This window comes from Fusarium musae, chromosome 10 (assembly GCF_019915245.1).
Source record: "Fusarium musae strain F31 chromosome 10, whole genome shotgun sequence".
Classification (NCBI taxonomy): Eukaryota; Fungi; Ascomycota; class Sordariomycetes; order Hypocreales; family Nectriaceae; genus Fusarium; species Fusarium musae.
Window position 1 is genome coordinate 1,598,809 of NC_058396.1, and position 23,650 is coordinate 1,622,458.

The following is a 23,650-nucleotide window of genomic DNA, read 5'->3' on the forward strand; positions in this document are numbered from 1 at the left end:
CGCTTCTGATGCCAAGATAATCCCGGGCCTCTCGTGCCGTTCCGTGCGACTCTGAGGGCATAATTCGACGATTTCTACTGGTTCGGGGATGTCGACATCATTACTAAGAAGCATGGATGCCATTAACAATTTCGCGATTCGGGTATAACGAGTGTCAACCCTCAAGCATGTCAGTTCTTATGTCCATCATCGACGCGGGCAATTGGGCAGTGCTGACGGAACTTTTGTCTTGTGTTACACATACTACCTATCCGGATGCTCCGTCGGGACCGAATGCTTCCATGATGACTTCGGGATCTCGGTGATCTCGGAGTTAACCCTACACCACAGTGAATGCAAGTGATCAGCCACGAGAGGCTTCTGATCGTCCATTACAGGCAATACTATCGACCATGATACCCCATGCCTGCAGGACCATGGAAAAGGTTGAGAGCCAAAACTCTATAAGAGGCAGCGGCCTGCTACCGTCGTCGACTTCTGGAGATACAGCTCGCATCTTCGAATTCAAATCATCAGGACAAGCAGCTACTTCTAAGTCTCGAGGCTATCGTCAACATGGTACACCGCAACACCTTCTTTAAAGCCTTGGTGGCTTCAATTTCTGTTGCTCCAGGCTCAGCCCTCCCTGCACCTCAGTGAGTACGCAACATATCCTAAAGCCAGGTCAATAGCTCATAAACTTCAGAATGGGCAATTATGGGGAGAATTCAGGACCCGTAGGCGGAGTCAAGCCCCCAACACCGACAGTCACTTCGACGAGCGGTTCACTGTACGGTGACTCGAGCTTGCTCGGTGGCAACGCTCCTCTCCCTGACCCTGAGCAGGATTCTGCCGTCGTCAAAGACCCAAAGCTCGTCAATGGCCAGCAAGCAGACCCCAAGCTCGGACTCTATCTGGATTTTGATGGTGTAGATGTACCCCAGCCAATCCGTGGCGAGCTAGGCGCCACAGATCCTGGTCCTCGAACTTACGACTATGAGAGACTCAACCCCGATCTTTTTGCTCCTCCAGGCACAGATGCGGGAGATGTCCCCAATGCCATGTGGCCGCTTGGCCTGTCTCACAACCGTCTTGGTAGTGAAGCCGGGGCGGGATGGGCCCGACAGCAGAACCAGGATGTCCTTCCTGCTGCTACTGCCATGGCTGGAGTCGACATGCGTCTCGCCCCGAATGCGTACCGCGAGCTGCACTGGCACACCGCTAATGAGTGGGCATTGGTTACCAAAGGCTGTCTGCGTGTCGCTGCTGTCAATGACGAGGGTAAAAGCTTTGTCGATGATCTTTGCGAGGGTGACGTCTGGTTCTTCCCTGCAGGCGTACCCCACAGTCTCCAAGCTTTTGACAAGGGAGTTGAGTTCTTGCTGGTGTTTGATCAGGGCTCCTTCTCTGAAGACGAGACATTCCTTGTATCTGAGTTGTTCTTGCGAAACCCTGTCTCCGTTCTGGCAAAGAATTTTGAAACTGAGACAACGGCCTTCGATAACATTCCCAAGGATGAGCTCTATGTGAGTACATTTCCCCAACGTCTATCTATATCCTAACTCATGAATTTTCAGATCTTCAACGGAACGCCAGCACCGAAGGATATCGAGAAACAGAACGTGACGGGTTCAGCTGGAGTGCTGACAGGAAATGATTCATACACGTACCATTGGTCTCAGCAGAAGCCCCATACCGTACCCGGAGGCTCTGTCAAGATCATTGACCCGACGACCTTCCCGATTGCGAAAGGCTTCTCAGCTGCTCTTGTTGTCGTACAGCCTGGTGCCCTCCGCGAGATTCACTGGCATACTACCTCTGACGAGTGGAGCTACTTCCTCCAGGGCAGCGGCAGAATAACTGTTTTCAAAGCAGCCTCTTCCGCTCGCACCTTCGACTTCACTGCCGGTGGCGTCGGATACATACCTGCAGCAAACTCTCACTACGTCGAGAATACCGGAACAGAGGACTTGATCTTCCTTGAGGTCCTTCAGGCGCCCAAGTTTTCAGACGTTTCGGTGGCACAATGGTTGGCTTTGACACCCAAACAGATTGTCAAGGATCATCTGAAGGTTTCGGACAAGTTTTTGGATTCGTTACCCAAGGAGAAGCAGTTCATCAAGACGGGAGACGTGAACATGACGGCCATTGCAGACGAAGCTTAGAGTCCATCAATTAGAGCTGAGGCTGCAGGTATCTGGCTCAAATTACATACAAGCTTCTCAGATTCGACATAGCTTTCATAGTTAATAATGACTTGAAATCCTGAGTCCCACACAATGCCGTTGTTGGAAAGAGTGAATGGCTAGTGAACAGATATTGCCTGACAAGATTATCGCTTTTGAGGTTTAGTGAGACGTGAGACAACGTTTGTAGGCCAGCCGTACAATCCGATCCACTTATGTAAACGACACCACTGTTGCCATTCAGAATAGGTCTATTCATGCATGCTTCCATTCAACGGGAGCAAAATCAGTCAAAACAAAAGCAGTCCGTTGGGTACTAGATGTCACCGCCATCGAAAACTTAAGACTACCCCTACGACGATGGGTACTTCCAGTGACCAGGACCAGGCCAAGAAGCCGATAATACCTATCTTGTTGATTTTTCTAATAACTAATCAAGCCAAACTAGCATCTCGATGAGAGAAAACAAGCTCATGGCGGGCTCTTGTCTGTCCAATGACGTTCAGTCGAGCCCTGGATGAGCAAAGCCAAGTTGAAAGCGCACATGTTTGCCCCACCAATCCAAGACACTTGTTAACTTCATTGGTGGACAATCAACAGCAGCCGAGGCTGGTCTCACGATGACAAGTACAAGTTGTCCGGCAAACTTTCAACTGTGAAACAAGTATTCTTGATCTAGCAGTTCTCCAAACTAAACTCAACAGAGGAGCTCACAGTATAATTCTACGCCACAAGAGGGATCGACATGGTCAATTACCCTATCGATTGCACTGTAATATCGCTCGTGCATGGAAAACCTGGGTTCTGGTGGCACTAGCTACGCAGTCGCGACATCACTGTGGCGTAAGCTCTCCACCATGACCACTAAAAAAGCGAGAATGACAGGGCATCTGAGATTTAGAGTGACAGAATTAGGGAACGGCCAAGGATCAAAACCATCGATAGATCTGGCACTTTCAGGCACACAAAAGAAGTAAATTGTTTGCATGTTTGAATGCATCGTCATTGATCTTGAATCGTAGAAAGTTGTGCAAACAATGACGATCGATGACAGCATTAGCCACCTCAGCTGCCAAGGACTGTGGCATGAGCTCATTGATCTGCTAGAGCTATTAAGAGAGAGCTCTGCAGCTTATTTGACTCCCAAACATTCTGGCATCTGACTTTGAATCTACTCACACATCACCCAAATCACAACAAAAATCTCACATATTCACAATGGCATCTGAACTTCCTCCCAACGCCCTCGGCAAATTGGCATCATCCGTCAAGAACATCGTGACTGGTGTTCCCCTCGAAGACCAAAACGAGACCACTGCGCCAGCCACCAAGCAAGTCGACAAGAGCCTCGACAAGACTGTTGACAAGACCGTCGAGACCACCGACGATGCCACCATCCACAAAGAGAAGCAAGCTCCTGTCGTTCACGAAGACGTCAAGTCTCACGAGCATGAGAGAGTTGATACTGAAGTCGATCACGAGGTCCACCAGGATCATTACCATACCACCATCCAGCCAGTCAAGGACAAGAACGTCCTGCCCACCAAGCATGTCTACAAGGAGAATGAAGTTGAAGAGGAGATCGACCATCGCGATAACCAGGCCAAGATGAAGGCCAAGGAAGAAGCTGCTGCGATCAGGAACGAGAAGAATGTTGAGGACACTACCCACTCAAGAGAGTATGCTCCCGCGAAGGAGAATGAGCACATTCACCAGTAAGTACACAAGTTCGCGCCTCCTTCACGTACCAGAGTCTTACATATTGTCCCAGCCATCTCCACGAGAACATCCAGCCCGTGATCGAGAGAGAAACCGTCCAACAGAAGGTTATCCATACTACAAATCGGATTCACGAGAAGGAGCAACTCAACGACGAGTACCATGAGGCCACCGTTGCCCCCGCAATCTCGATGGACGAGTTCAAGAACGGCGGTGCCAAGACTGGAACTACTGTCACCAAGGACATTGAGATGCCAGTGTCTGGCGTCAAGGCTGCGGCAAAGAAGAGGGAAGCTCTCGGAGACGTTGATGTCGAGGAGGGTTCCAAAGTTGGTAGGTCGAAATCTTCCCTAAGCCGAAAGCCTATGAAATAACAAGTTACTTAGAATCAATCTAGTGAAAAGGAAAAGAGGTTCTTCCTGTACAGTACTTGACTGTAAATGCTCGTGCCATCGATGAAGAAGGCATGACGAGGGAGAATTGTATTAATAGGACGGAGTTGGGATATCTACCTTCAGTACTTTGATAGCGAATGAACAGTCCCTGACTGAAGCAAGGAATCCTTTCTATGTGATGTGATATTTTTCTCGCCATTAAGCCACCTGACATCCAGAAGCTCGTCTCGGTAGAATAACTCTATTCAAGGACAACCTTGCAGTGAGCACCGCTACCATTAGCAGTGCAGCTTTTATATGTGCCAGTCTCACATCCTTGTATCTCCGTTCATTGCATTGGATCTATGCTTGTTAAACTTTGAGGAGGCTTCTAAAAAGAGAGATTATGCACTCACCTCGCCCGTTCGATCACATCCGCGGTAGGAATGGCGCCCATCTCCGCTGCAGCATGGGCTGATTGTTCGACAAGTGTACGAAGCTCCGCCCTTGCCGCAGTCGTGCGGCGGGCCAGCAACGTTGCTCTCTCCGCTGGGCAGATTATGGACAAATACACTTGTGGTGGTGTGGCTCAAGGAGCCAACACCGCGTATGGCAACGGATATCTGAGTGTTCACATCTGCAAGCCTTGGGTGATTGTGGTTTCATGAGAGAACTTGCAGATGACCATCATATATCTCATAGAGGGGAACGCTTTTAAATGCATGCTAAGTGAAAGGATTCCTGCAGATTCAACATGTTACTTTCAATCATGTGAAGACTATGAAATTTATCTTACAAGTACCATAGTTAAAGTTCCCCCAAACGACCGCCTTCAAGGAAATTAAGAGCTGATCTCTTGGCAGCATCCATGGCCATCTGAAAGAGGCTGGGGCCGATGCCGATTCTGGTAACCCCTGACTTGGCCAACTGTGACACTGACAGTGCTTCTGGAGTCTGACCTAGGCGTATCGCGACGTGGCCATCAAGCTCTTTGACAAGTGTCTGCACATCAGCTTCTGTGAAGCCGGCACCATATCCGCGCCAGAAGAAAACAGTCGTAGCTCCAGCATCAAAGTACGCTTTGCCACGCCTCACTGACTCTTTCATACGCGTTTCATGGTTGAGATTCGCGACGTCTTTCAAAGCGAAAACGTCACAACGGGCGTTGATGACAAAGTCAGGGAGGCCTGCATCAGCTGGGGCTTTTACAGCTAGCTATAGGCGGCGAATTTGCTCTCTCAAAGGATACAAAGAATGCTCAATCCCTTGTCCGAGACCACGAGCTGGGATGCTGTCTTCAATATTGGCACCATGAGCTCCAGCTTGGAGCGCTTGGGTGACTGCTTCACGAAGACGAAATCCATAGCCATCTTGAAGGTCAACAGAGAGCGGCAAACCGGCTGATGTAGCCCTTGCAGCAAGGTTTCGGATTGAGGCTAGATTCTGCTCCATAGTGAGCTCTTCGTCTTCCACGCCTGGAGAAGCGGCGAAGGCCCATGAAGCGGTAGCGGTTGCTTTGACCGGTTTCGAGGTTTCGCTGTTGAGAGACAAGACCAGGTTCAGAGAGGCTAGGTCCCATACGTTGGCAAATATAAGAGGCTGGGAAGGGATATGAAGAGACTTTAAGGTCTGCGCGAAGCAATTCGACCCCATGGTTGCAAATTCATTCTGTATCCGTCGTGTCTTTTCCGAAAGAATGGCCCGTACCATCAGTACCCATGTTCAGAACGGACTGCATGTATAGGTAGGCGGACATTAAATTGTGCCAGGATAGGTTATTGACAAGAATCCACATTTAGTCAAGTCAATGCAAGGGCGTGGAGGTGGTCTTGACTCGCTGAATTGACCGGCCCTCTAAGATTCGGGCATTCTTATGTCAAGCTGCCCGACTCATCAGCAAGATTGGCAATACTAAAGCCATTCGGTCTTACCACCTCTCAAGAGGTATAGAATCTGCACACAAAACACTCAAAGTCCCCTTATTATCTCCTAAAGCTGTTGGCCTTCAGAGTACTCTGAGAGAAAGGCCTTGATGCAGTCCGATCCCAGACCAGCCACCAACCTCGACCCAAAAGTCTGGTATCACATTACAGAACAGGCTGTAGATACGAACCAGGACACAAATTCACACGATGCGAGCCTCCACGTGTGGCCAGTGAAGAGGGATAAGCAAACCGTGGAAGCATACTGGCAGTTTGTAAGCCGCATCAACTTTCACGTCAACTAATATACGTGATTTTAGCAACCAGTTGGTTCAACTTCGGCAGGTATATGCTTCGGTATTCACAGACCGGCGCGGATAAACAGCTCGCCGTTTGCCTCTCCAACGACACGGCCGACGCAGATATGAGAACACGACCTTGCCTACTCGATGCAAGTAACGATAAAACACAATTGTGGGACGTTGCACAGTGGAAATCGAAAAACACGTACGGGTTCATCAGCGTCCACAATGGAACCAAGTTTCATCTAGAATGTATTCCTAATGGGCCAGTGTTTATGAGTTCAGATGTCGACGACACTTGGTATCAGACGCGACAGCACTGGCTTATGACAGGTGTATCAAGCGTGACCGACAAGGCGTTCAACACCACAGTTTCAGAGGTGAGAAAGTCTCCAAGAACTCTCGAGCAACTAGGTCTGACAGAAAGCGTAGGCTTCTCCTCCAATTCATCTAAAGACAACCCCACTTCGACCGCTGGTTCAGAATCATCATCTTCAAACGGAAACATTTGAAGATGAAGGTCGAAGAGCAAGTCAAGTAGAAGGTTGATAAGATGAGATACTCGAGTACTTCTACTTAGTCTAGTAACAAAGCGATGATTCCATGGTGGCCATGCCGGGCTTTCCTGGATTGGTCTTCCTCGTAATCACAGAGCCTTCAATCACTCCTCTCAATGCCTGTCTGGGAAAGCCAGGGCCTTTCATTAAACAAACCGCTATCTTCGTCAAGTTCACTATAAGCAGATTCAGACTGACTCGTACTTTCGACGCTTCTATCTGCGGTCGTGAATCTTTTGACGGAAAAAGGTTGACAAAACTCCAGCTCTCTGGCTGGGCGCAGCTAGGTTCTAGGCGATTCCCCGACAGGATCGATAAAGCACTCGAGTCCAGCTCGATGGTCTCTTTATCCACGAAGCGAGCGCCAAGTGCAACGAGCTGTTTCTCGACACCAAGGACGCTGAGGAACTGGGGGGCAGATGAGTCAACCATCGTGGCATCTGTGGCATAATTCGCTAGGTCGCTACCGGAAAACTCTTGATCCCACCACCTCCCTCCCCAAGGTAACTCTGCCAAGGTCTGAAGTTCATGCTTGCCAGGACCGAGCAGCCATCGCATTCTCAAGATCATTTCATCCCTTTCGCGGTAGCGAAGCGTGGAGCCAAACATACGACTCTCTTCTGATAGCGGTAGTGGAGCATCGATCGATCTGCTGAGAACAAGGCAGCCAACCTTGAAGCATGAATATGTGAGACGACAGATGAAAGAATTGAGGGACAGAGGTGGCAATGAGGAGGACCGCAAAAGGGGGCTGAGAGGTGCTGGGATGGTGAATGGTGGGTAGCTTGCTTGGGAGTAGATTGTTGGAACTACCTGCAACGGCACGGTTGTGTCTTCAAACAACGGCATATTTATGGGGGAGTCGTCTGCAAGGGGCATCGGGGAAATGGCAGTCAACGGGTCGTCGGGAGTAGCGGTAATGGTAACAATGGGGTTTGAACTCGGAAGCTCGTGTTCGGAGTCTTTGGGAGAATGATATTGGGTTTCAGTGGCTTTCCCTCGAGCCTTACGAGTCTTGGTATCCTGTTCGGGGTCTCCGGCTTCATTGGCCAGTGCAAGGATATCGGCAATAACGCCCTGAATGCTGGCTATCATGCCAGGGCTCTGTTGGACGACATCTTGCTGCAAGAGGCCGTCTGTAAAGTCCACGAATACTGTGCTCATTCTCTCAACCACGCCTTCGAGGTGCTTTATCCGGTTGCAGCGTGTCTCATCGACTTCTTGTTTCTTCCTCCGGAACTTTAGCTGCGCTGCCCTATTACGTGCACGACGTTCCTAAGTCTATTGTTAGGTGACACGGAAAACTTGACATAAGAGACCCGAATAGACTTTACCTTGGCCTCTGGGCTGGGTGGCTCATTGGAGAGAGGAGACATTGTGACAGAAGAGCGGCACGTTTGTAAGCCGGTTGTTTTTTGCTGGTTGAGAAAGAAGAGCAGTGTTAGCCTGTGACGAATTGTAATTATTGCTTCAGAAGAGATGAGAAGGAATGGCCTTCAGTGGATTTGAACTGGAAGGTTTCACGATACAGGGCGCAAGGCATAAAATGATGATTAGTGAAGGGCAGGGAGATAATCTGGGCGATCGGACCTTGCACTGAGGAAAATGACATAAACTTGCCCGACTGGCCCCGCTTTTGATGCCAGAGTCAAGGAGCTAACTCAACTGGGACAAGTTTCAAGGATTAGGTTGTCAGCGACCATCAACCTCAACCCAAATTGACATTGTATTATTAAAGAACCTCGGCTGAATCAATTCGATGCGGGCATCAGTTTGAAGAACAAGAAAAAAAAAAACATGACGTCTCGCCCGTTTATAACACTTCTCGACATTCCAAGTATAACCCGGAAATCGTGGTCTCCAAATGTCTGGAAAGGTCTGATTCCTCCGCACCGAGGCCGCGCATTAGATTGACTGTTCAATGGCAGCCCGGCTCGTCCTGAACTACAAGGCATTGCCATATACCACAGAATGGCTTGACTTTTCCAACCTCAGTACCCACATGAGGCCTCAGTAAGTTCATACGGTCCCAAATCTCATTTACATCTGTCATTGACACTAGCTCAGTGTGAATCCGAACGAGCCGCCTTTGAGCCCGCATACCATACCCTGCATCCTGTTGCAAGAGGGCGAGACCACAAGAGGGATCATGGGATCAAAATCGATTGCCGAGGAATTAGAGAAGACTTTCAACTCACCTTCACTTCAATTCGACTCAGAAGAATCCGCCAGGGTCGAAGAATTGGCTGAGAAGCTACTGATAAGTAGCAGGCCGTTATGGGCACATCTGTTACCCAAGAAACTTCTTGTCCCGTCAGATCGGCAATATTATGCAGACACACGAGCCAAAAGATTTGGAATGAGTCTCGATTCATATTATAGTGAGCAAGTCAGCCAGCAGCTTTGGTACCAGCTTGATGCGATGTGTCATGAAATCGCAGAGGCACTGGCTGAGACTCCAGGACCGTTTTTGATGAATTACCACCGTGAGAACAAAATCAGCCTTGTGAATTTTGATTATGTCACCGCTAACATGCAAAGCCTCGTACGCAGATTTTACTGTCGTTGCTCTTCTTCGATTCTTCAGTTGTGTTGATGAGACCATGTTAGATCACTTCTACAGTGCTGAACCGCAGCTCCTCAAATTGTATGAGGCCTGCCAACAGTGGCTTGAACGTGATGATTGATTCATTGTATCTATATAACTATATTAAAGAGTTCTGGGGTTGAATTTCAGACACAAAAGTCATCTGAGGGGGTTCTGATGACTCGGGCTTTGACCTCGCACCAAGTTCGTGATTTTTAAACACGCAAGGGGTGGCAAGAATCTAGACTGATGCGGAGGACCTCTGCTCTTAAGTGACAAAAAGCTTAGTTAACGTTGAACAAGTTTTGATGTAGATTTCCAATCAAAGATGAGATATCTCCGGCATCCAGGGGAAGGCAAGAAAACTTGAGATCTTTGTCCTAAGTGATGAGGAGGCTTAGGCAATTTAGTCTAAATCCAGAGGAGTCTTTACTGAGTTTATTTTAGCATTCTCTTCTAAAGTCTGATATTTTCTTGCTCCTTGAGGGCACCGTAGTCCAGTGTCGTTGATTGCTATATGGCAGTTGCTATTGTCTGGAAGATCTTTGACAGTGACTCACAGGTGCCTCCCTCACACGAGGTGTCAGATGCGCTCAAGGAGTGAGGGGGCGGCAGGTGCGCTCAATATAAAACACAACCTCGCTTTTTCCATCCCACACAAGCTGCCTCTACATCCTCAATCATCGCAAACCCAAAATGTCGGCGATCAAGAGAACCGCGTCTCCAACGATGCAAGCGGCTTCCGCTGCCTCAAAGAGACCCCGGCAAGAAACAGACGAGCCTGGTGTTCATGTCATCTTCGTTGCCATCAACCACCACGAAGACATCGGTGAAGAGGGCCACGACTGCAGAATCCCCTGCGACCCAGCTCTTGGTTCATTTGAAGCTGGCGACGTTCTAGGCAGTTTGACCCCTCAGAGACTTCAGGAACTGGAAGTCGATCTGGGTCCTGGACTTGTCAGCAACATCGGCCCCAAAGAGACACAGAAGAATGGTCTAGTCGACTTGACTGGTCGTATCGCAGGATCACAAAAGTTCAAACCAAAGCTGATTCAGCCCGTCTGGAACGACCGCGTCGTTGTTCTTCATCAGCAGGTTCTCACCATGCTTTGCGCTGAAAGAACTCAACGCGTGACAGTTGAATACTGCACTCTCGACTGGATCATGCGCCTCATCGAAGAAGGAGGTAATTCTCTCGCTGATCAGTTTTGCGATCACAACCGTCCCATTGTCTTCTACATCCCACTTGACCCCAAGGATTGGAGCCTTCATCCTCAAGTTCGCTCTCTCTACGAAGCTATCGATGCACTCCAGCATTTGTTCAACAACGTCAGCGTTTATCCGGCATACCACGAGAGCTGGAACTACGGATTCAAAATTCCCGACATCAAGGCACTGGATTCTATCGCAACCCAAGACTCCACACCCGAACCATACAGTCACAGGCCCAAGACATGCCTGGGCACTGGACCCTGCAGCCTTGATGAAATACAGGGGTCCCAATTCGTCAGGTTCGCGCTTAGTGACCGCGCGGACTACATGCATCACGTCACAACCCCGAGCTACAACGTGTATATTCATAACCAGCCCGTCACACAGGAGTCCGCCTCCGCCAAGAGAGTCATTCACCAGCAGTGCTTCTCGTCTGTCTCTAAATGGGGATACATACGCGTTTTCATGGTCGGCAATCGGATCATTGCCCGCAGCTTCAGCTCAAGCGACCAACGAACAAACGTACACAGCACATCGACTCTTCGCTCCGATTGCCACTTCGACTTTCGCGCCGATGGTCTTCGATTTCCAGATGCGGATCCAGAAGTGACTGAGCGCCAGGAGGCAAAGCTGGAGGAGCTCGACAACTTTTGCAAGTGGTGGCAGCATCAGCTCACGACGCATGACCCTGAGCTCTTTGAGTCTCTCCATGTCGGATGTGTCTTGAGAATTGGCCTGACGGAAGCAAGTCTTGATGGAAAGTTCTTTATCCTGTCGGTTCACAGATGGTTTGCGTCTCCCTTTTTCAGCATGGACTTGACAGCCAAGCCCTTCGATCAGTTTTGCAAGGCATTTGGGGAGCAGTTTGCACGAGTTTGTGGGTCCTTTGCTGCGGCGGATGCATCTGATATTTGAAGGAATTGAGAGAGAGTGGTTGATGGTTAGGGAGGGCGTTTGTTTGTACCTGTTTGAGACCTTTGCTTTTGTGTGCATCATGTTAGCCTCAGGCAGCATTACTTCGGACCGTGACTATAGGTGCCGCCAATAAACTCAGTAAAGAATCTTCTAAACTCCGTAAAAGATATCCTAAACCCCATAAAAGATGTCCTAAATTTATGCAAGTTTTCCTAAGTCTTAGGGTTAAGGTCGTGAGTTTTCTTTCCTCCCCTAGGCGCCTCTCTTCTTTCTCTCTGTGTGGTTTTTGGCGCCCCGCACCCGTCACGTTACCCTCGGCATCTTCAATATAGCACTGTCCCAATGTGCACAATGTGATAGGTCTGCTTGGTTCAGAAACGGCATGACATTATTCCCGGTGAGTTTAATAAGGCTGATGCGACGACTAAGCACCATGACCCTGGCATGATTGCCGCTACCCCAGGTTGACCAGCCGGGGACCCCCGGAGTCGGTTGATGAGGTACCCTAGAGCTTGGTCTGAGATTGAGCTGTCTCTGTGATTGAGCTGCTGAAGTTGATGGTTCTTGTGATGCAACATGGCCTGATGTTTTTGCCTCACTTCAATCTGGATATTGTCTAGTCCAGCTGAGAATACCGTGAATCTTTGCCGGCAGCTCTAGAATGACCTTTTGAGGTTGATGTAATCAGATATGCACGTGAAACGTTTCGCAGCACCAAACCAGTCGAAAAACGGTAATAAATCGTACGAGAACCATATCCGGTAAGAAGAGTCGGCAATCTATTCATCCAGAAGGTGGGAAAAGTTGGAGAAACAAAGATCCGCTTGGTGAGGAATCGGCATCTTGGTACGGCACCTGCGGGTAAGAAAATTTCCCCCAGTTCGGATCTCTTACCCCAAGATTGAGCTAGAGAAGACGAGCCAATAGACACGCAGTATTTGCAATGGTTATTCTGACGTGGAGAGCCGACTTGAATTGCCGCTACCGTTGGTGTCCATGATCCACGGCCCCGCCCCCTCCAAGTCTCCCGGCTACGGAAACGGCAAACGACAATTCATTTTCATACTTAACGGCGCCGCCTCCACGTTCTGTCCCAACCGTCTTTTCCCTCATCATCCCTCATCCCCAGATACCCCAGATCCCTAGATACCCTACATCCCTAGACAATTCCCTCCAATCATCATTAAAATGGCCCCCAACGGTACAAATGGCACCAACGGCGCCACGGCGCAATCTAAGTTCGACCCCAACTTCACAGACCATGTCATTGGCCTCATGAGCCCCGAGACCGAGCCTCGCCAGCGTGTCATCCTCACTTCTCTCATTCGTCACATGCACGACTTCTGCAGAGAGGTCGAGCTCACTCAGGACGAGTGGATCATCGGCGTCAACTACATCAACTCTCTTGGCCAGGCCTACAAGAAGAACCGCAACGAGACATGGCGCGTCTGCGACATTCTCGGAATTGAGTCGTAAGTTCCCCAATCAATTGCGCCTGCCAGATCGATCAATCGCTCACAATTGGTAGCCTCGTCGATGAGATCAACCACAAGGTCGTCACCGATGGCGGCAAGGCCCCTACATCATCCAGCATTCTCGGTCCCTTCTGGTCTCCCGAGACCCCCTTCCGCGACCTCGGCGCCAGCGTCGTCCAAGACATGCCCAAGGACGGCCAACTCACATTCTTCCACGGCGTCATCCGCGACGTTGACACCGGAAAGGGAATCCCCAACGCCGTTTTCGACATGTGGCAGGCTAGCACCAACGGCAAATACGACGCCCACGACCCCGAGAACCAATCGCGCCACAACCTCCGCGGCAAGTTCCGCACCGACGCTGACGGAAAGTTCTGGTTCTACTGCCTCAAGCCCACAGAGTACGCCATCGACACATCTGGTCCCTCCGCCGAGCTCCTCAAGATCATGGGCCGTCATCCTTACCGCCCTGCTCACATTCACATCATGGTCACCCACGATGATTACCTCGGTGTCACTGCTCAGCTGTACCCCAACGACGATCCTTATCTCGAGACTGACACTGCTTGTGCTGTCAAGGACGATCTTCTCCTTGATTTCAAGCCTGTCAAGGATGAGCCCAAGGGCGCTGTTCTCGATTGCGAGTACAATGTCAACCTTGCTTCCAAGAAGTACAAGCCGGATAACACCATGTTGATGCAGAACGCCAACCAAGACAAGTTCTAAGAAAGTAAAATGAAAGAGAAGGAAAAACCAAAAGAGAACGAAGCATGAGGATGTATATACATAGCATTGAATGAGTGGACTTTAGCGTTTGATTCATGTATTCGATGACTACTATGGACTAAATAGTAAGAAATGAAAGTTACTGCATTATGAACCATCTGCTCTCCATAAACCTTTCCTCACTTAAGATTGTTGTCATGTACCATCAGTATGCTCGCCCGCAATTCAAGGGAATAGAGACCAAGATCACGCATGTTTCATGACCATAAAACAGTCCGATGATTTCACCAGACGAGATTCACTGTGTTGCAAATTTCGAACTATAAAAGATGTTTTCAATTTGTAATAGCCTTTTATGAGCGCAAAATACTAATACTTCTCCGCGTTGAGGCTTCTGGAGTTCCCGTGTTGAAACTATAGCATCTCATACCGCAAGTCAAATCAAACCACTCGAGTCATCATGCTCCTTCTAAAGCCAGTATTGGCAACGCTACCAATACCAAACGAAGGTAGGACTCGTATCATACGTAAGGGTGTAGCAAAGCCAGTGTAGCGCCGAATGACACTGATCCGATCTTTGATCGTCATGCGAACTTGACGAGCATGGACGTCTAGACCGAGCAGATGAATCGGAGTACTGACTACCTGCGAGGCAGCCGGCATAAACAGTTGAGCCATCTTGAGCCTTGCATCATCAGACTGAAAGATGTTGGCAAACGGGGTAATCGACGCGAAGGGGAACTCGGCAAGCTTGGGAGCAATCATGGTAGGCAGGTTGAACGAAGCGTATATAGTCACCGCATCTCGCAGGGTAAACAGTGCATAACTCAGCAGAGGAGTCGACATGCCGCAGGACATTCTCGAAAAGTAAGCGTCTTTGAATATACTCAGCCCTGAACTGACGGTCGTGGTAGCGGCGAACTTGGCGGGAGATGAGCAGACGATGGAGGGGTCACAGTCGTATTGGACGGCGTTGAAGGAATCGAACATGTTGGCGGTTGCGTAGGTTCCGAAGTAGACAAGGAATGGTATGAAGAGAGAAGCAAATGTCGCCTTGGGCTTGGATGCCCACTTTCGCATGGATGACTTGATGGAGGTGTTGCTGGTTGCCTTGTTGAAGACGAGTCTAATGACATTTGTCAGTATTCACAGAACCTCGAGGATAGTAAGATGGGATTGGGTGTCTGCTGAGAGGGTACTCACTTATCAATGGCTGCCACCCAGGGAGTGACCAAAGCAGAAGCGAAAGCCGCAGCCGCAAGATCAACAGCAAAGTACTGAAGTGTACAGCGCTGCTGCTCCCTAATACTCATAACATCGGTCATTTTGACTGTATAAGATGAACTGAGAAAATTGGAAAAACTAAAGAATAAATTCGAACATCATTGAGTTCTAGGTTATGACTCTTATTATAGTCTACGGCATTTGATACCGAGACACCGAAACACCGTGAAACCAGCCATCCAGGGCGACCTATCACAACACTTTGGCGTGCACAAGCGCTGAACTACCGCTGTAGGTACAGTAGCACTCAGCCCGTCATCGTCCGACAAGGCATTCCTCAACAAAATGACCAAATGCTTGCGATCATCACGAAAACGATCATGTCGCATGTCCAATGAGACCACGCGTAAGCTCACCTTGTGGGTCGACACGGTGAGCGGTGCGGCTGCGCTAGTCTCAGCCGTCTTGCGTCGGGTTAACCAGGAGGACATGGTTGACTCACCTAGGTGACAATTACGTGGCAGGAATTCGGCTACGCTCGGGATTTGTTGAGACGACCGTGGTAGTGGACAGGAAGCTAGTGTCTCGACCGACATTCTTCTCTTATTCGGCTTCTGGGTGACTCCGCGTTTTCCCCCACGTCGGCATAAGAACTGAGTTGGGTTGAGTTGTTGAAGCGCTAGAGCTAACCCCGGATTCATCTTCAGGGGCGGGGCACGGACCTTGTTGTCAGCCCTGTTCGTCGACCTTGATCAGCTATGCCCTCTGCTTCTTCCGTAGTCGAAGTGATCACAGAAAACCTGATACTTCTGTGCTAAAATAGAAAGGGAGGATCGGTAGAAAAATCTAAAGTTAACTGGGCGAGACCATTTTCCCCCGCGATCAAGTCTAAAGTCCTTTCGAGGCTATTGCACCTGGCAAGAATGAAGAATGGGGAGCTGAACGCCAACATGTCCCAGTTCCTTGTTACCCATGGAGCATTTACATGGCCTGTTGCTCTTCCAATCACTCTCCATCCGCGATGCTTGCTATTTCGACCTTGTTATTTCCCTTATGACTTGCGTTATTCGGCTTAAGGCGGTTTATACAACAAGTCCATTGGGGACCTGTACTCCACTTCAAAGGTCAAGTGCAGAACATATTCATAAGTGGCATAGCCGATGATTCCCGGCATGGGACATCAGCTCTGCTGCTGGTCAGTTCAATCTAGTTGGATCAAAAGTTGTCGCAGCATGGGCCATACGATACCGACTCCGGATCTTGGTTGACGCTGTCAGTTCATGGTTAATTTAGCTGAGCTATCGCTATCTATTGCTTCTTCCATATGTTGAATTGACCCCTTTCATCTGCCTCCGCTAGCTTGAAAGCAACACCGTCCGTCATACTCCATAGTTAAAAAGCGTATCCGTAATCGGGATCAAGACCTGCGTAACTTTAACCTTGACCAAACGTTAATCTTGCTCAATAGTTTTCTTATATTTGCCCGATATTCTACTACGAAGAGATTGTAGAATGTAGATAATATCTGTCTCGGGAGTCATTTTCACCGGATACGAATCTCCCTCCACTGGACTCCATCAGTACACTCGGGACCCCATAGTTCTCCTTCCATCACCCCAGAGCAGTATGTCTCTCCAAGACACAGGTATGTGCCGCTTGAAGCAGTTTGGAGCATTATAGGAATATCAATACTTTGGACGATACAGCAGATGTTGGTCTCACCGATCAAGAGAACCAATGCCACTCTTGATGGAGCTGTCGTCGCGAGGCGCCTGTCCCTAGATCGCTGGACTGAACGCTCAGCATCTAACAGAACCCCTGAGGCAGAACTTCGTCGAGGGAATGGAGAGATCGTCTCTGTTCCCGCCTCGTTTCGAAGTCTCTCGCAGTTAAGCAACACATCATCAACAGGATCGTCAGAAGGTGAAGGTTTCTGAAGAGGACACTTCTGCCATTCATAATGCCGTGAAAACCTTCGAAGGTTAGTTTCATATATACCCTCTCCCGAAGTTTCGATACTCTCGCTATCCTATCCTCGGCTGGCAGCGTAAGCGAAACTTAGAGCTACTAGCACTAAGCTAGAAGCAGAGGAGAGCTCTGTACGCTGTCCAATTAATATTATAAAGGAGCGCCATGCCGTGGGCAATTTCTTGAGGTGATATGATCTTCATCAACGACATGGCAGTGTTTCCATGCTCGCGGCGCGTTCAAAGGCGACGACGCAAGCATGAAGAGGCACCTTCTAAAGATGTATCTTCGTGATCTAGGGCAGGGTTTCAGGAGACCTTTGGAGCAAGATACACTTGTAAGCCTAGCGACCTAAGTCCAGAGATCTGGGACATTGACCACGAACCTGGTTTAGAAGAACTTTCACTCGTCAACGGCTAGAAGCAAAGAGTTTCTGCATTAAGGTTCAGGTTTTAGAAGAGGCTTCAGCCCCTAGGCTATAAAGGTAAAGGATATTAATAAATATATATAAGTAATATACTTATTACCCTTATAATTACCTAAAATCTAACTTTTAGCTAAAAAGTTAGATAATTTAATAATTAACTTTAAAAGTATATAAAAAAGTAACTATTATTTATTTATAAAAATAATTAAATTAAAATATATAAAATATATATAAAGTAAGCTATTTATTAAAAGTAAATCTATTAATTTAAAATAATACTTTTAAAATAACTTTTATTATAATTATATTTATATAATAAGTAATTAATAAGTAATTTTAATTATTTTCTTATTTTTTAATATATTTTATATTATATAATATTATAAACTTATTTTAAAAGCTATAATTAAATATTAGTAATAAAAATAGTTATAAAAAACTTTTTAAAAATATTTTAAAAAGTAATATTAAAGATATTATTTTTATAAGTTTTATTTACTTTATTTATAATACTTATAAAAATAACTATAAAAGTTAAAGTTATTAAAAAATAATTTTTTAATATAACTTAAAAATATTATTAAATAATAAAATAATAATTTTTTTTTTTTTTTTTTTTTTTTTTAATTACTATTAGCTTTATTTAAGGCTATTAAGCTTTTAACTTTTTATATAATAGCTTAAATAGTAAGGCCCCTATAGTAAGCTAGAATTACAGGAATTAATATTAGTTAAGGTTTATTTACCTTAAGTAGCGTAATTACTGCCTTAACTAAGCAGTATAAGTACCGCCCTTTAGCAGCTATATTAACCTTCTTCTTTTACCCCTACTAAAAGAATACTAGGCCTAGTATACCTATTATACTTCTAAAGTATATTCACTAACCTATTAATTACAGTTACTAACATCAATCATAGCTACTAACAGGATACCTGCTATATACAAAAGCCTAAAGCCTAATCAGGGCTATTATATAACTAACTATAACCTTATTACTATAATTAAATTAGTATTAAGCTAGGCTAATAGTAAAGATTACTATAAGCTTTATATAATAGCTATAGCTATTAAAAAAAACTTCTTATTTAAAAGCCTATCTAGCTTAATTAAGATAGCTATTTTTAACTATACCCTAATTAACTTAATTAATTATATAGATCTAGCCTGCCTAAGTTATTTTATTTATCTAGTTTAGCTAGCTAGGGAGCTAGCTAGATTAAATAAGCTAGAAAAGGCTATAAGAAAAGGCCTACCTCTTAATATAGAGAAGGCAGCTTTCCTTACTGCATTAACAGGTTTAGCCTTATATAAAGAGTAGCTTAAGAATATAATTATCAAGGCCGATTATCTATGCTATATCCTCCCGATTATACGAAATTAAGGACAGCGTGTCTGCAAATAGAGTTCTAGGGTAAAGGCAGGGTAATAGCAGGGTTCTATAAAGGAAGAAGGTTAACTCTATTTATGTAAGTTAGTCAGCGAAAGCCAAATTAACCTAAAGTCAATAACAACTCCATCAATTAAATGCACGTGCCTAGGCACGTAACCAACCGCCCTTACATCTAAATAGATAAAGTAAAATCAATAATAAAACAGTAGTTAAACTAGGGATAAAATAATAATAATTAATAAAATAAACTAAAATTAGGTTTAGGTATATTATATAATAGACTTATAAAAAAAAGTATATTCTTTTTATTCCTTTTAATAATAAGTTAAGTAGTAAATAATAACTATATTAGTTAAAAAGTTATAAAAAGAAAAGTTAGATAGGCTAGTAGTATTAAGTAAAAAAGCTTATTAAAGATTTAGTTATAATTAGGACTAGGTTTTTAGTTAAATAAAGCTTTACTGAATAAGTTATAAAGGTTTTAAATATAAAGGCAAAGAGTTTTATTAGAATTAGTAGCAGCAAGTTCTCGTTTCCACTTGTCTCAGTACCACCAACATCCGGCCCAATGGCTTAGCCAGTCAAGTGAAGATCGTTTACCGGTAATCCAGTATAACTATTAGAAGTGCTTGCCGTGCATAAGAGCTGTCTCTAAAAGGTTTAACGCCTCTGGCTTGCGTCTAGAACCTAGCTTCCAGCGTCATTGCACAGTAGCTTTATCGGCTGCCCCTCACGAAGATGCATGAGGCGGAGTAATGGAAGATCCTGGAGTGATCTGAAGATTGCTTGTCTGCCTGCATCGGTCTATCGACGTTGGACTTTAGTTGGAGCTCGTAAAGAGTTGCGTCATCTAATAATCCTTAATGTTATACATGCTTCAATTCTTATCTTATCATCTCGAAGGTCCACCATGACGAGCTTTCAGCTGCTTCAGCCACTTCAGGCTTCGCTTAGAGCTGAAATCATTTCAAGAATCCCATTCGAGAGAAAGTAACGTGGTTATCAAGCTTCTCAGCCCTAATCTCCAAACAATAGGGCCCTAAGCCAAGCCTTGATAGCGATTCGAGACGTTACAATTTTAAGCTCGAATGGTCTCACCAAAAAGAGACTGTGATTCGATGTGGTTGCATACCACGTAACAACTGACCGGTGACGTCTGTCTCTAAAGAAAGCGCCACATATGACTGGCTTTGTTGGTGTCCTTACACTCAGCTCCTGATTGGGTGCTAACCCGTAGCCATGGCGTTGGACGCACGAACGCAGATTCAGCGTGGCTTATTCGTTGCTAGCTTTGACGCGTTTGTGAGGCATTGCTATGGTGCTAAAATTCCAGTTGCGCAGATGTGGCTTATCGGCTGGAGCTTGATTCGAAGCCATCACGGCGTTTGCCGTTGCAGTGTCTGATGAACTTGGATTTATATAAGGTCTGGATACAGATGCTGTTTAAGACAATTTACACAATTCAACCTCAGTTCCTCAGCTACAGGCATCATCTCGAATAATTCACTATCATGGACGCACCCAAGTCATATTATCTCTACAATCCTTCCGAGCCCTTGGCAGGAGTTGTCGCTGGTCTTTATGGAGTTAGCTTTTGCATCACGCTCTGGCAAATCATTAGGAAGAAGGCCTGGGTATGGCTCTTTATGCTGCTTGCTATTGCGAGTAAGTCAATCTTTCGACATATGCAAGGCCTGTCAGTTGACCATTGATTCAGTGGAGGTAATCGGGTACGCAGCTCGAGTTGGATCCGCTACCAAGCCGACAGAAAAGGGACCTTACGTGCTTCAGTTCACCCTTGTGATTTTACCCCCAGTGTTGATGGCCGGTGTCATCTATGTTATCTTCGCTAGAATCGTCTTCTGGGTTGTTCCTCCAGAGCTGAGAACCCTTCGATTTCTTTGGGTTCCTGGTAAGTACCCCTCGCAACGAGAGTGAGAGAGATGGACTAATCGTTTACGGCGCAGCTCGCTTCATTACCCTTCTCTTTGTTGGCTTCGATATCGTTTCGCTGCTCCTCCAGCTTGTCGCAGCAGTTCTCATCGCCGGCACCGACCCCACTGATCCCGATGCAAAGAGCAAGCTTAATCTTGGCAAAACACTTGGTCTTGTCGGTGTGAGCACTCAGATTGCAGGCTTCGGTCTCTTCACTGTCTCCGCCATTCGATTCCATTTCGCTGCGAGACGATTGAGCCCCGACTTTGCCAAGGACAGTCAGGAGAAGCATGGCATTGTAAAGAAGTGGCAAACCCTGCTCATTGTGGTCAATGTCTCCTGCCTCCTTATTCTTGTAAGTCAAAACGCCTTTCTACTTATAGCCAAGTCACTTACCATGCATAGGTCCGTTCAATCTACCGTGAGATCGATTTCGCTGGTGGCAAAGATGGCACTACCCACCAGAAAGAATGGTAGTAAGTAGAACCTATCCTACATCCTAGAACAAAATTAATATGTATACCGCAGTTTATATGTTTTTGACACTCTTCCTATCTTGCTCGTCGTCTTCCTCTACAATATCTTCTTTCCGGGCAGCTATCTCAAGCATCTTGGTTTTAAAGTACCCAAAGAAAATCAGGGCGCTGTGCTCGACGCAGAAACTGCCGACAAGCAGGTCTCGGCGACTGCTGAGTCTGTATGACATGCATCAACCGATCCACGGGCAGCTCGGGTACCCCGCCGCTTCTGGTTGACATGGAGAGTTTTATCCCTACTTTTCGTGAGATGTCTTCTTGGAGTTTGTTATTTTATCACCATATGCTTTGAGTTTTAGTAAAGGAATGTGTGTTTGAGCATGCAAATAGAATCACAGTTATATAATTTTCAATCATCAACGGTCCTCAATTAACCCTACGAGCTTAACAGTCCGTCTTGATGTCCCATGTGGGACGGTGAAGTAGTAATGTGGGGTCATTGATCAAAGTCCAGGTACTTTTCATACGCAATGTCCAACCAAGCTCCGTGACTTCGGATATACTCCAATCAAAAGCATGCGTAATCTGCGCTGTACTTCCGCTCGATAACGTTGCGTAGGAAGCGGTTTACCCCACAACTGCCATATCCCGGGACGTCATCTCCGCACACTTTGCCGAGTTGGGAATGTTGAAACGACTCGGACCCGACGTGGCCGCCGGCCAAAGCGAGGGTTGCCGTATCCAGAAGAATGTGGCTGTTAATTCTCGAGATTCCATGATATCGGAGACGCGGGGTGATTTACCAAGTCTGGATAGCCCTGCCTGAGACACTCACTTTATGCTCTCCCTTAAGATCTGGGGCCTCCGCATCTAGCAAAGCTAATCGTAACCTTACTCATTTGCTCTTCAAATATCACTAAAATGACGCCGGATACTTACAAAGTTGCTGTTCTTACCGTAGGTCACTCCAAAAGTCAGTCTGCCTGGCCACAAGTACTAACCCCAACAGTCACCACAGGAGCACCATGCCAAACCCACCTTTGAGATCAAGCAGCTCCCAAGGCCTATCCCTGGTCCTAATGAAGTCCTCATTCGCCTTTCACTCACAAGTCTATGCGGATCTGATCTAGGCATGGCTTTGGGCCATATGGGGCCCGTAGGAAAGATTCTTGGCCATGAGGGCGTTGGCAAAGTCGCAGAGCTTGGCTCCAACATTGCCCACATGGATCCCAGCGTTCAGGTTGGCCAGAGAGTTGGAATAGCTTGGATCAGAGATATTTGTGGATCCTGCAGCATGTGCATCGACATTGCTAACGAGGGCGAGACTCGATGCGTCGAAGCTTTGCACTCTGCCAAAGCATATGATGGCACCTTTGCCGAGTATACTCTTGTGCCGTTGCGATACCTGGCCCGCATCCCAGCAGCCTTTGATGACATCCCCGATGAAGAGATCGCGCCCATTCTCTGTGGAGGAGTTACAGCTTACAAGGCTATCAAGAACTGCAGCCTCACACCAGGACAATGGGTTGTCATCTCCGGTGCTGGCGGCGGCGTAGGAGCTCTGGGCGTTGCGTATGCTCACGCCATGGGCTATCGAGTCATTGCTGTTGACGCCGGTCCCGGGAAAGAGGAATACTGCAAATCTCAGGGAGCCGAGCATTATGTGGATGCTTTGTCTGGAGTAGATGCAGGAAAGCAAGTCAAGGATCTAACTGATGGCCAAGGAGCCAAGGCCGTAGTCGTCACCGCTACTGCTGCTGCTGCGTATCAGAAGGCTTTTGACATGCTGGGACCGTTCGGCACATTGATGTGCGTGTCTATTCTTCCAGAAGATGTCAAGATTAATTTCCATCCGCTGTGGTTCATTGACAATGGCTGGACCGTGAAAGGATCGGCAGTGGGGACGAGGGCTGATATCCTTGAGGCTTTGCAATTTGTCAAGCGAAGACTAGTCATCCCCAAGATCAAGTGGGCCGATCTTGAGGATATCGAGGATCTGATGGAACAGATGTCCAAAGGACAGGTAAGTTCAGAGTCATGAAATAAGTTATCACAAGCTAACATGAGTGCAGTTGGAGGGAAAGTATGTCATGAAGTTGTAGAGTCAGAAGGCGGAGTGTGGAGTTAAGGAGAGTTGAGAATTTGTGTTTGTGGTTCGTAGAGACTATGCAGGTCGCTTTATGCAACTCAATACATGGGGAACCAAATGATTTTATTTGTGTAAGATTTATGAATGTTTCGGTAAGGTACAAGTGTTATTCAGTGACTACAAATC

At 46.9% G+C, this 23,650-nt stretch overlaps 9 protein-coding genes across 9 annotated transcripts; 6 read left to right on the forward strand and 3 right to left on the reverse strand.

Annotated features, from left to right (window-relative positions):
• Nucleotides 1-555: 555 nt before the first annotated feature.
• On the forward strand, nucleotides 556-2,144 carry J7337_012710 (uncharacterized protein; the record flags this gene model as incomplete). Its single annotated transcript, XM_044830215.1, has 3 exons — nucleotides 556-635; nucleotides 686-1,505; nucleotides 1,557-2,144. 3 exons carry the CDS (start codon nucleotides 556-558, stop codon nucleotides 2,142-2,144), a joined length of 1,488 nt encoding a protein of 495 aa, XP_044675131.1.
• Nucleotides 2,145-3,383: 1,239 nt separating this feature from the next.
• On the forward strand, nucleotides 3,384-4,258 carry J7337_012711 (uncharacterized protein; the record flags this gene model as incomplete). The annotated part of the gene is made up of 2 exons (XM_044830216.1): nucleotides 3,384-3,880; nucleotides 3,937-4,258. The coding sequence occupies 2 exons, from the start codon at nucleotides 3,384-3,386 to the stop codon at nucleotides 4,256-4,258; spliced, it is 819 nt and encodes a 272-aa protein (XP_044675132.1).
• An 807-nt stretch (nucleotides 4,259-5,065) lies between these two features.
• On the reverse strand, nucleotides 5,066-5,911 carry J7337_012712 (uncharacterized protein; the record flags this gene model as incomplete). Its single annotated transcript, XM_044830217.1, has 2 exons — nucleotides 5,066-5,460; nucleotides 5,536-5,911. 2 exons carry the CDS (start codon nucleotides 5,909-5,911, stop codon nucleotides 5,066-5,068), a joined length of 771 nt encoding a protein of 256 aa, XP_044675133.1.
• A 1,152-nt stretch (nucleotides 5,912-7,063) lies between these two features.
• On the reverse strand, nucleotides 7,064-8,415 carry J7337_012713 (uncharacterized protein; the record flags this gene model as incomplete). Its single annotated transcript, XM_044830218.1, has 2 exons — nucleotides 7,064-8,314; nucleotides 8,374-8,415. The coding sequence occupies 2 exons, from the start codon at nucleotides 8,413-8,415 to the stop codon at nucleotides 7,064-7,066; spliced, it is 1,293 nt and encodes a 430-aa protein (XP_044675134.1).
• A 1,907-nt stretch (nucleotides 8,416-10,322) lies between these two features.
• Nucleotides 10,323-11,753, forward strand: J7337_012714 (uncharacterized protein; the record flags this gene model as incomplete). Its single annotated transcript, XM_044830219.1, has 1 exon — nucleotides 10,323-11,753. The coding sequence occupies one exon, from the start codon at nucleotides 10,323-10,325 to the stop codon at nucleotides 11,751-11,753; it is 1,431 nt and encodes a 476-aa protein (XP_044675135.1).
• Nucleotides 11,754-12,941: 1,188 nt separating this feature from the next.
• Nucleotides 12,942-13,954, forward strand: J7337_012715 (uncharacterized protein; the record flags this gene model as incomplete). Its single annotated transcript, XM_044830220.1, has 2 exons — nucleotides 12,942-13,225; nucleotides 13,282-13,954. The coding sequence occupies 2 exons, from the start codon at nucleotides 12,942-12,944 to the stop codon at nucleotides 13,952-13,954; spliced, it is 957 nt and encodes a 318-aa protein (XP_044675136.1).
• Nucleotides 13,955-14,395: 441 nt separating this feature from the next.
• J7337_012716 (uncharacterized protein) lies at nucleotides 14,396-15,279 on the reverse strand (the record flags this gene model as incomplete). The annotated part of the gene is made up of 2 exons (XM_044830221.1): nucleotides 14,396-15,080; nucleotides 15,158-15,279. 2 exons carry the CDS (start codon nucleotides 15,277-15,279, stop codon nucleotides 14,396-14,398), a joined length of 807 nt encoding a protein of 268 aa, XP_044675137.1.
• A 5,196-nt stretch (nucleotides 15,280-20,475) lies between these two features.
• Nucleotides 20,476-21,602, forward strand: J7337_012717 (uncharacterized protein; the record flags this gene model as incomplete). The annotated part of the gene is made up of 5 exons (XM_044830222.1): nucleotides 20,476-20,629; nucleotides 20,682-20,876; nucleotides 20,932-21,254; nucleotides 21,305-21,375; nucleotides 21,428-21,602. The coding sequence occupies 5 exons, from the start codon at nucleotides 20,476-20,478 to the stop codon at nucleotides 21,600-21,602; spliced, it is 918 nt and encodes a 305-aa protein (XP_044675138.1).
• A 694-nt stretch (nucleotides 21,603-22,296) lies between these two features.
• On the forward strand, nucleotides 22,297-23,477 carry J7337_012718 (uncharacterized protein; the record flags this gene model as incomplete). Its single annotated transcript, XM_044830223.1, has 3 exons — nucleotides 22,297-22,332; nucleotides 22,385-23,398; nucleotides 23,448-23,477. The coding sequence occupies 3 exons, from the start codon at nucleotides 22,297-22,299 to the stop codon at nucleotides 23,475-23,477; spliced, it is 1,080 nt and encodes a 359-aa protein (XP_044675139.1).
• Between the last annotated feature and the right edge of the window lie 173 nt (nucleotides 23,478-23,650).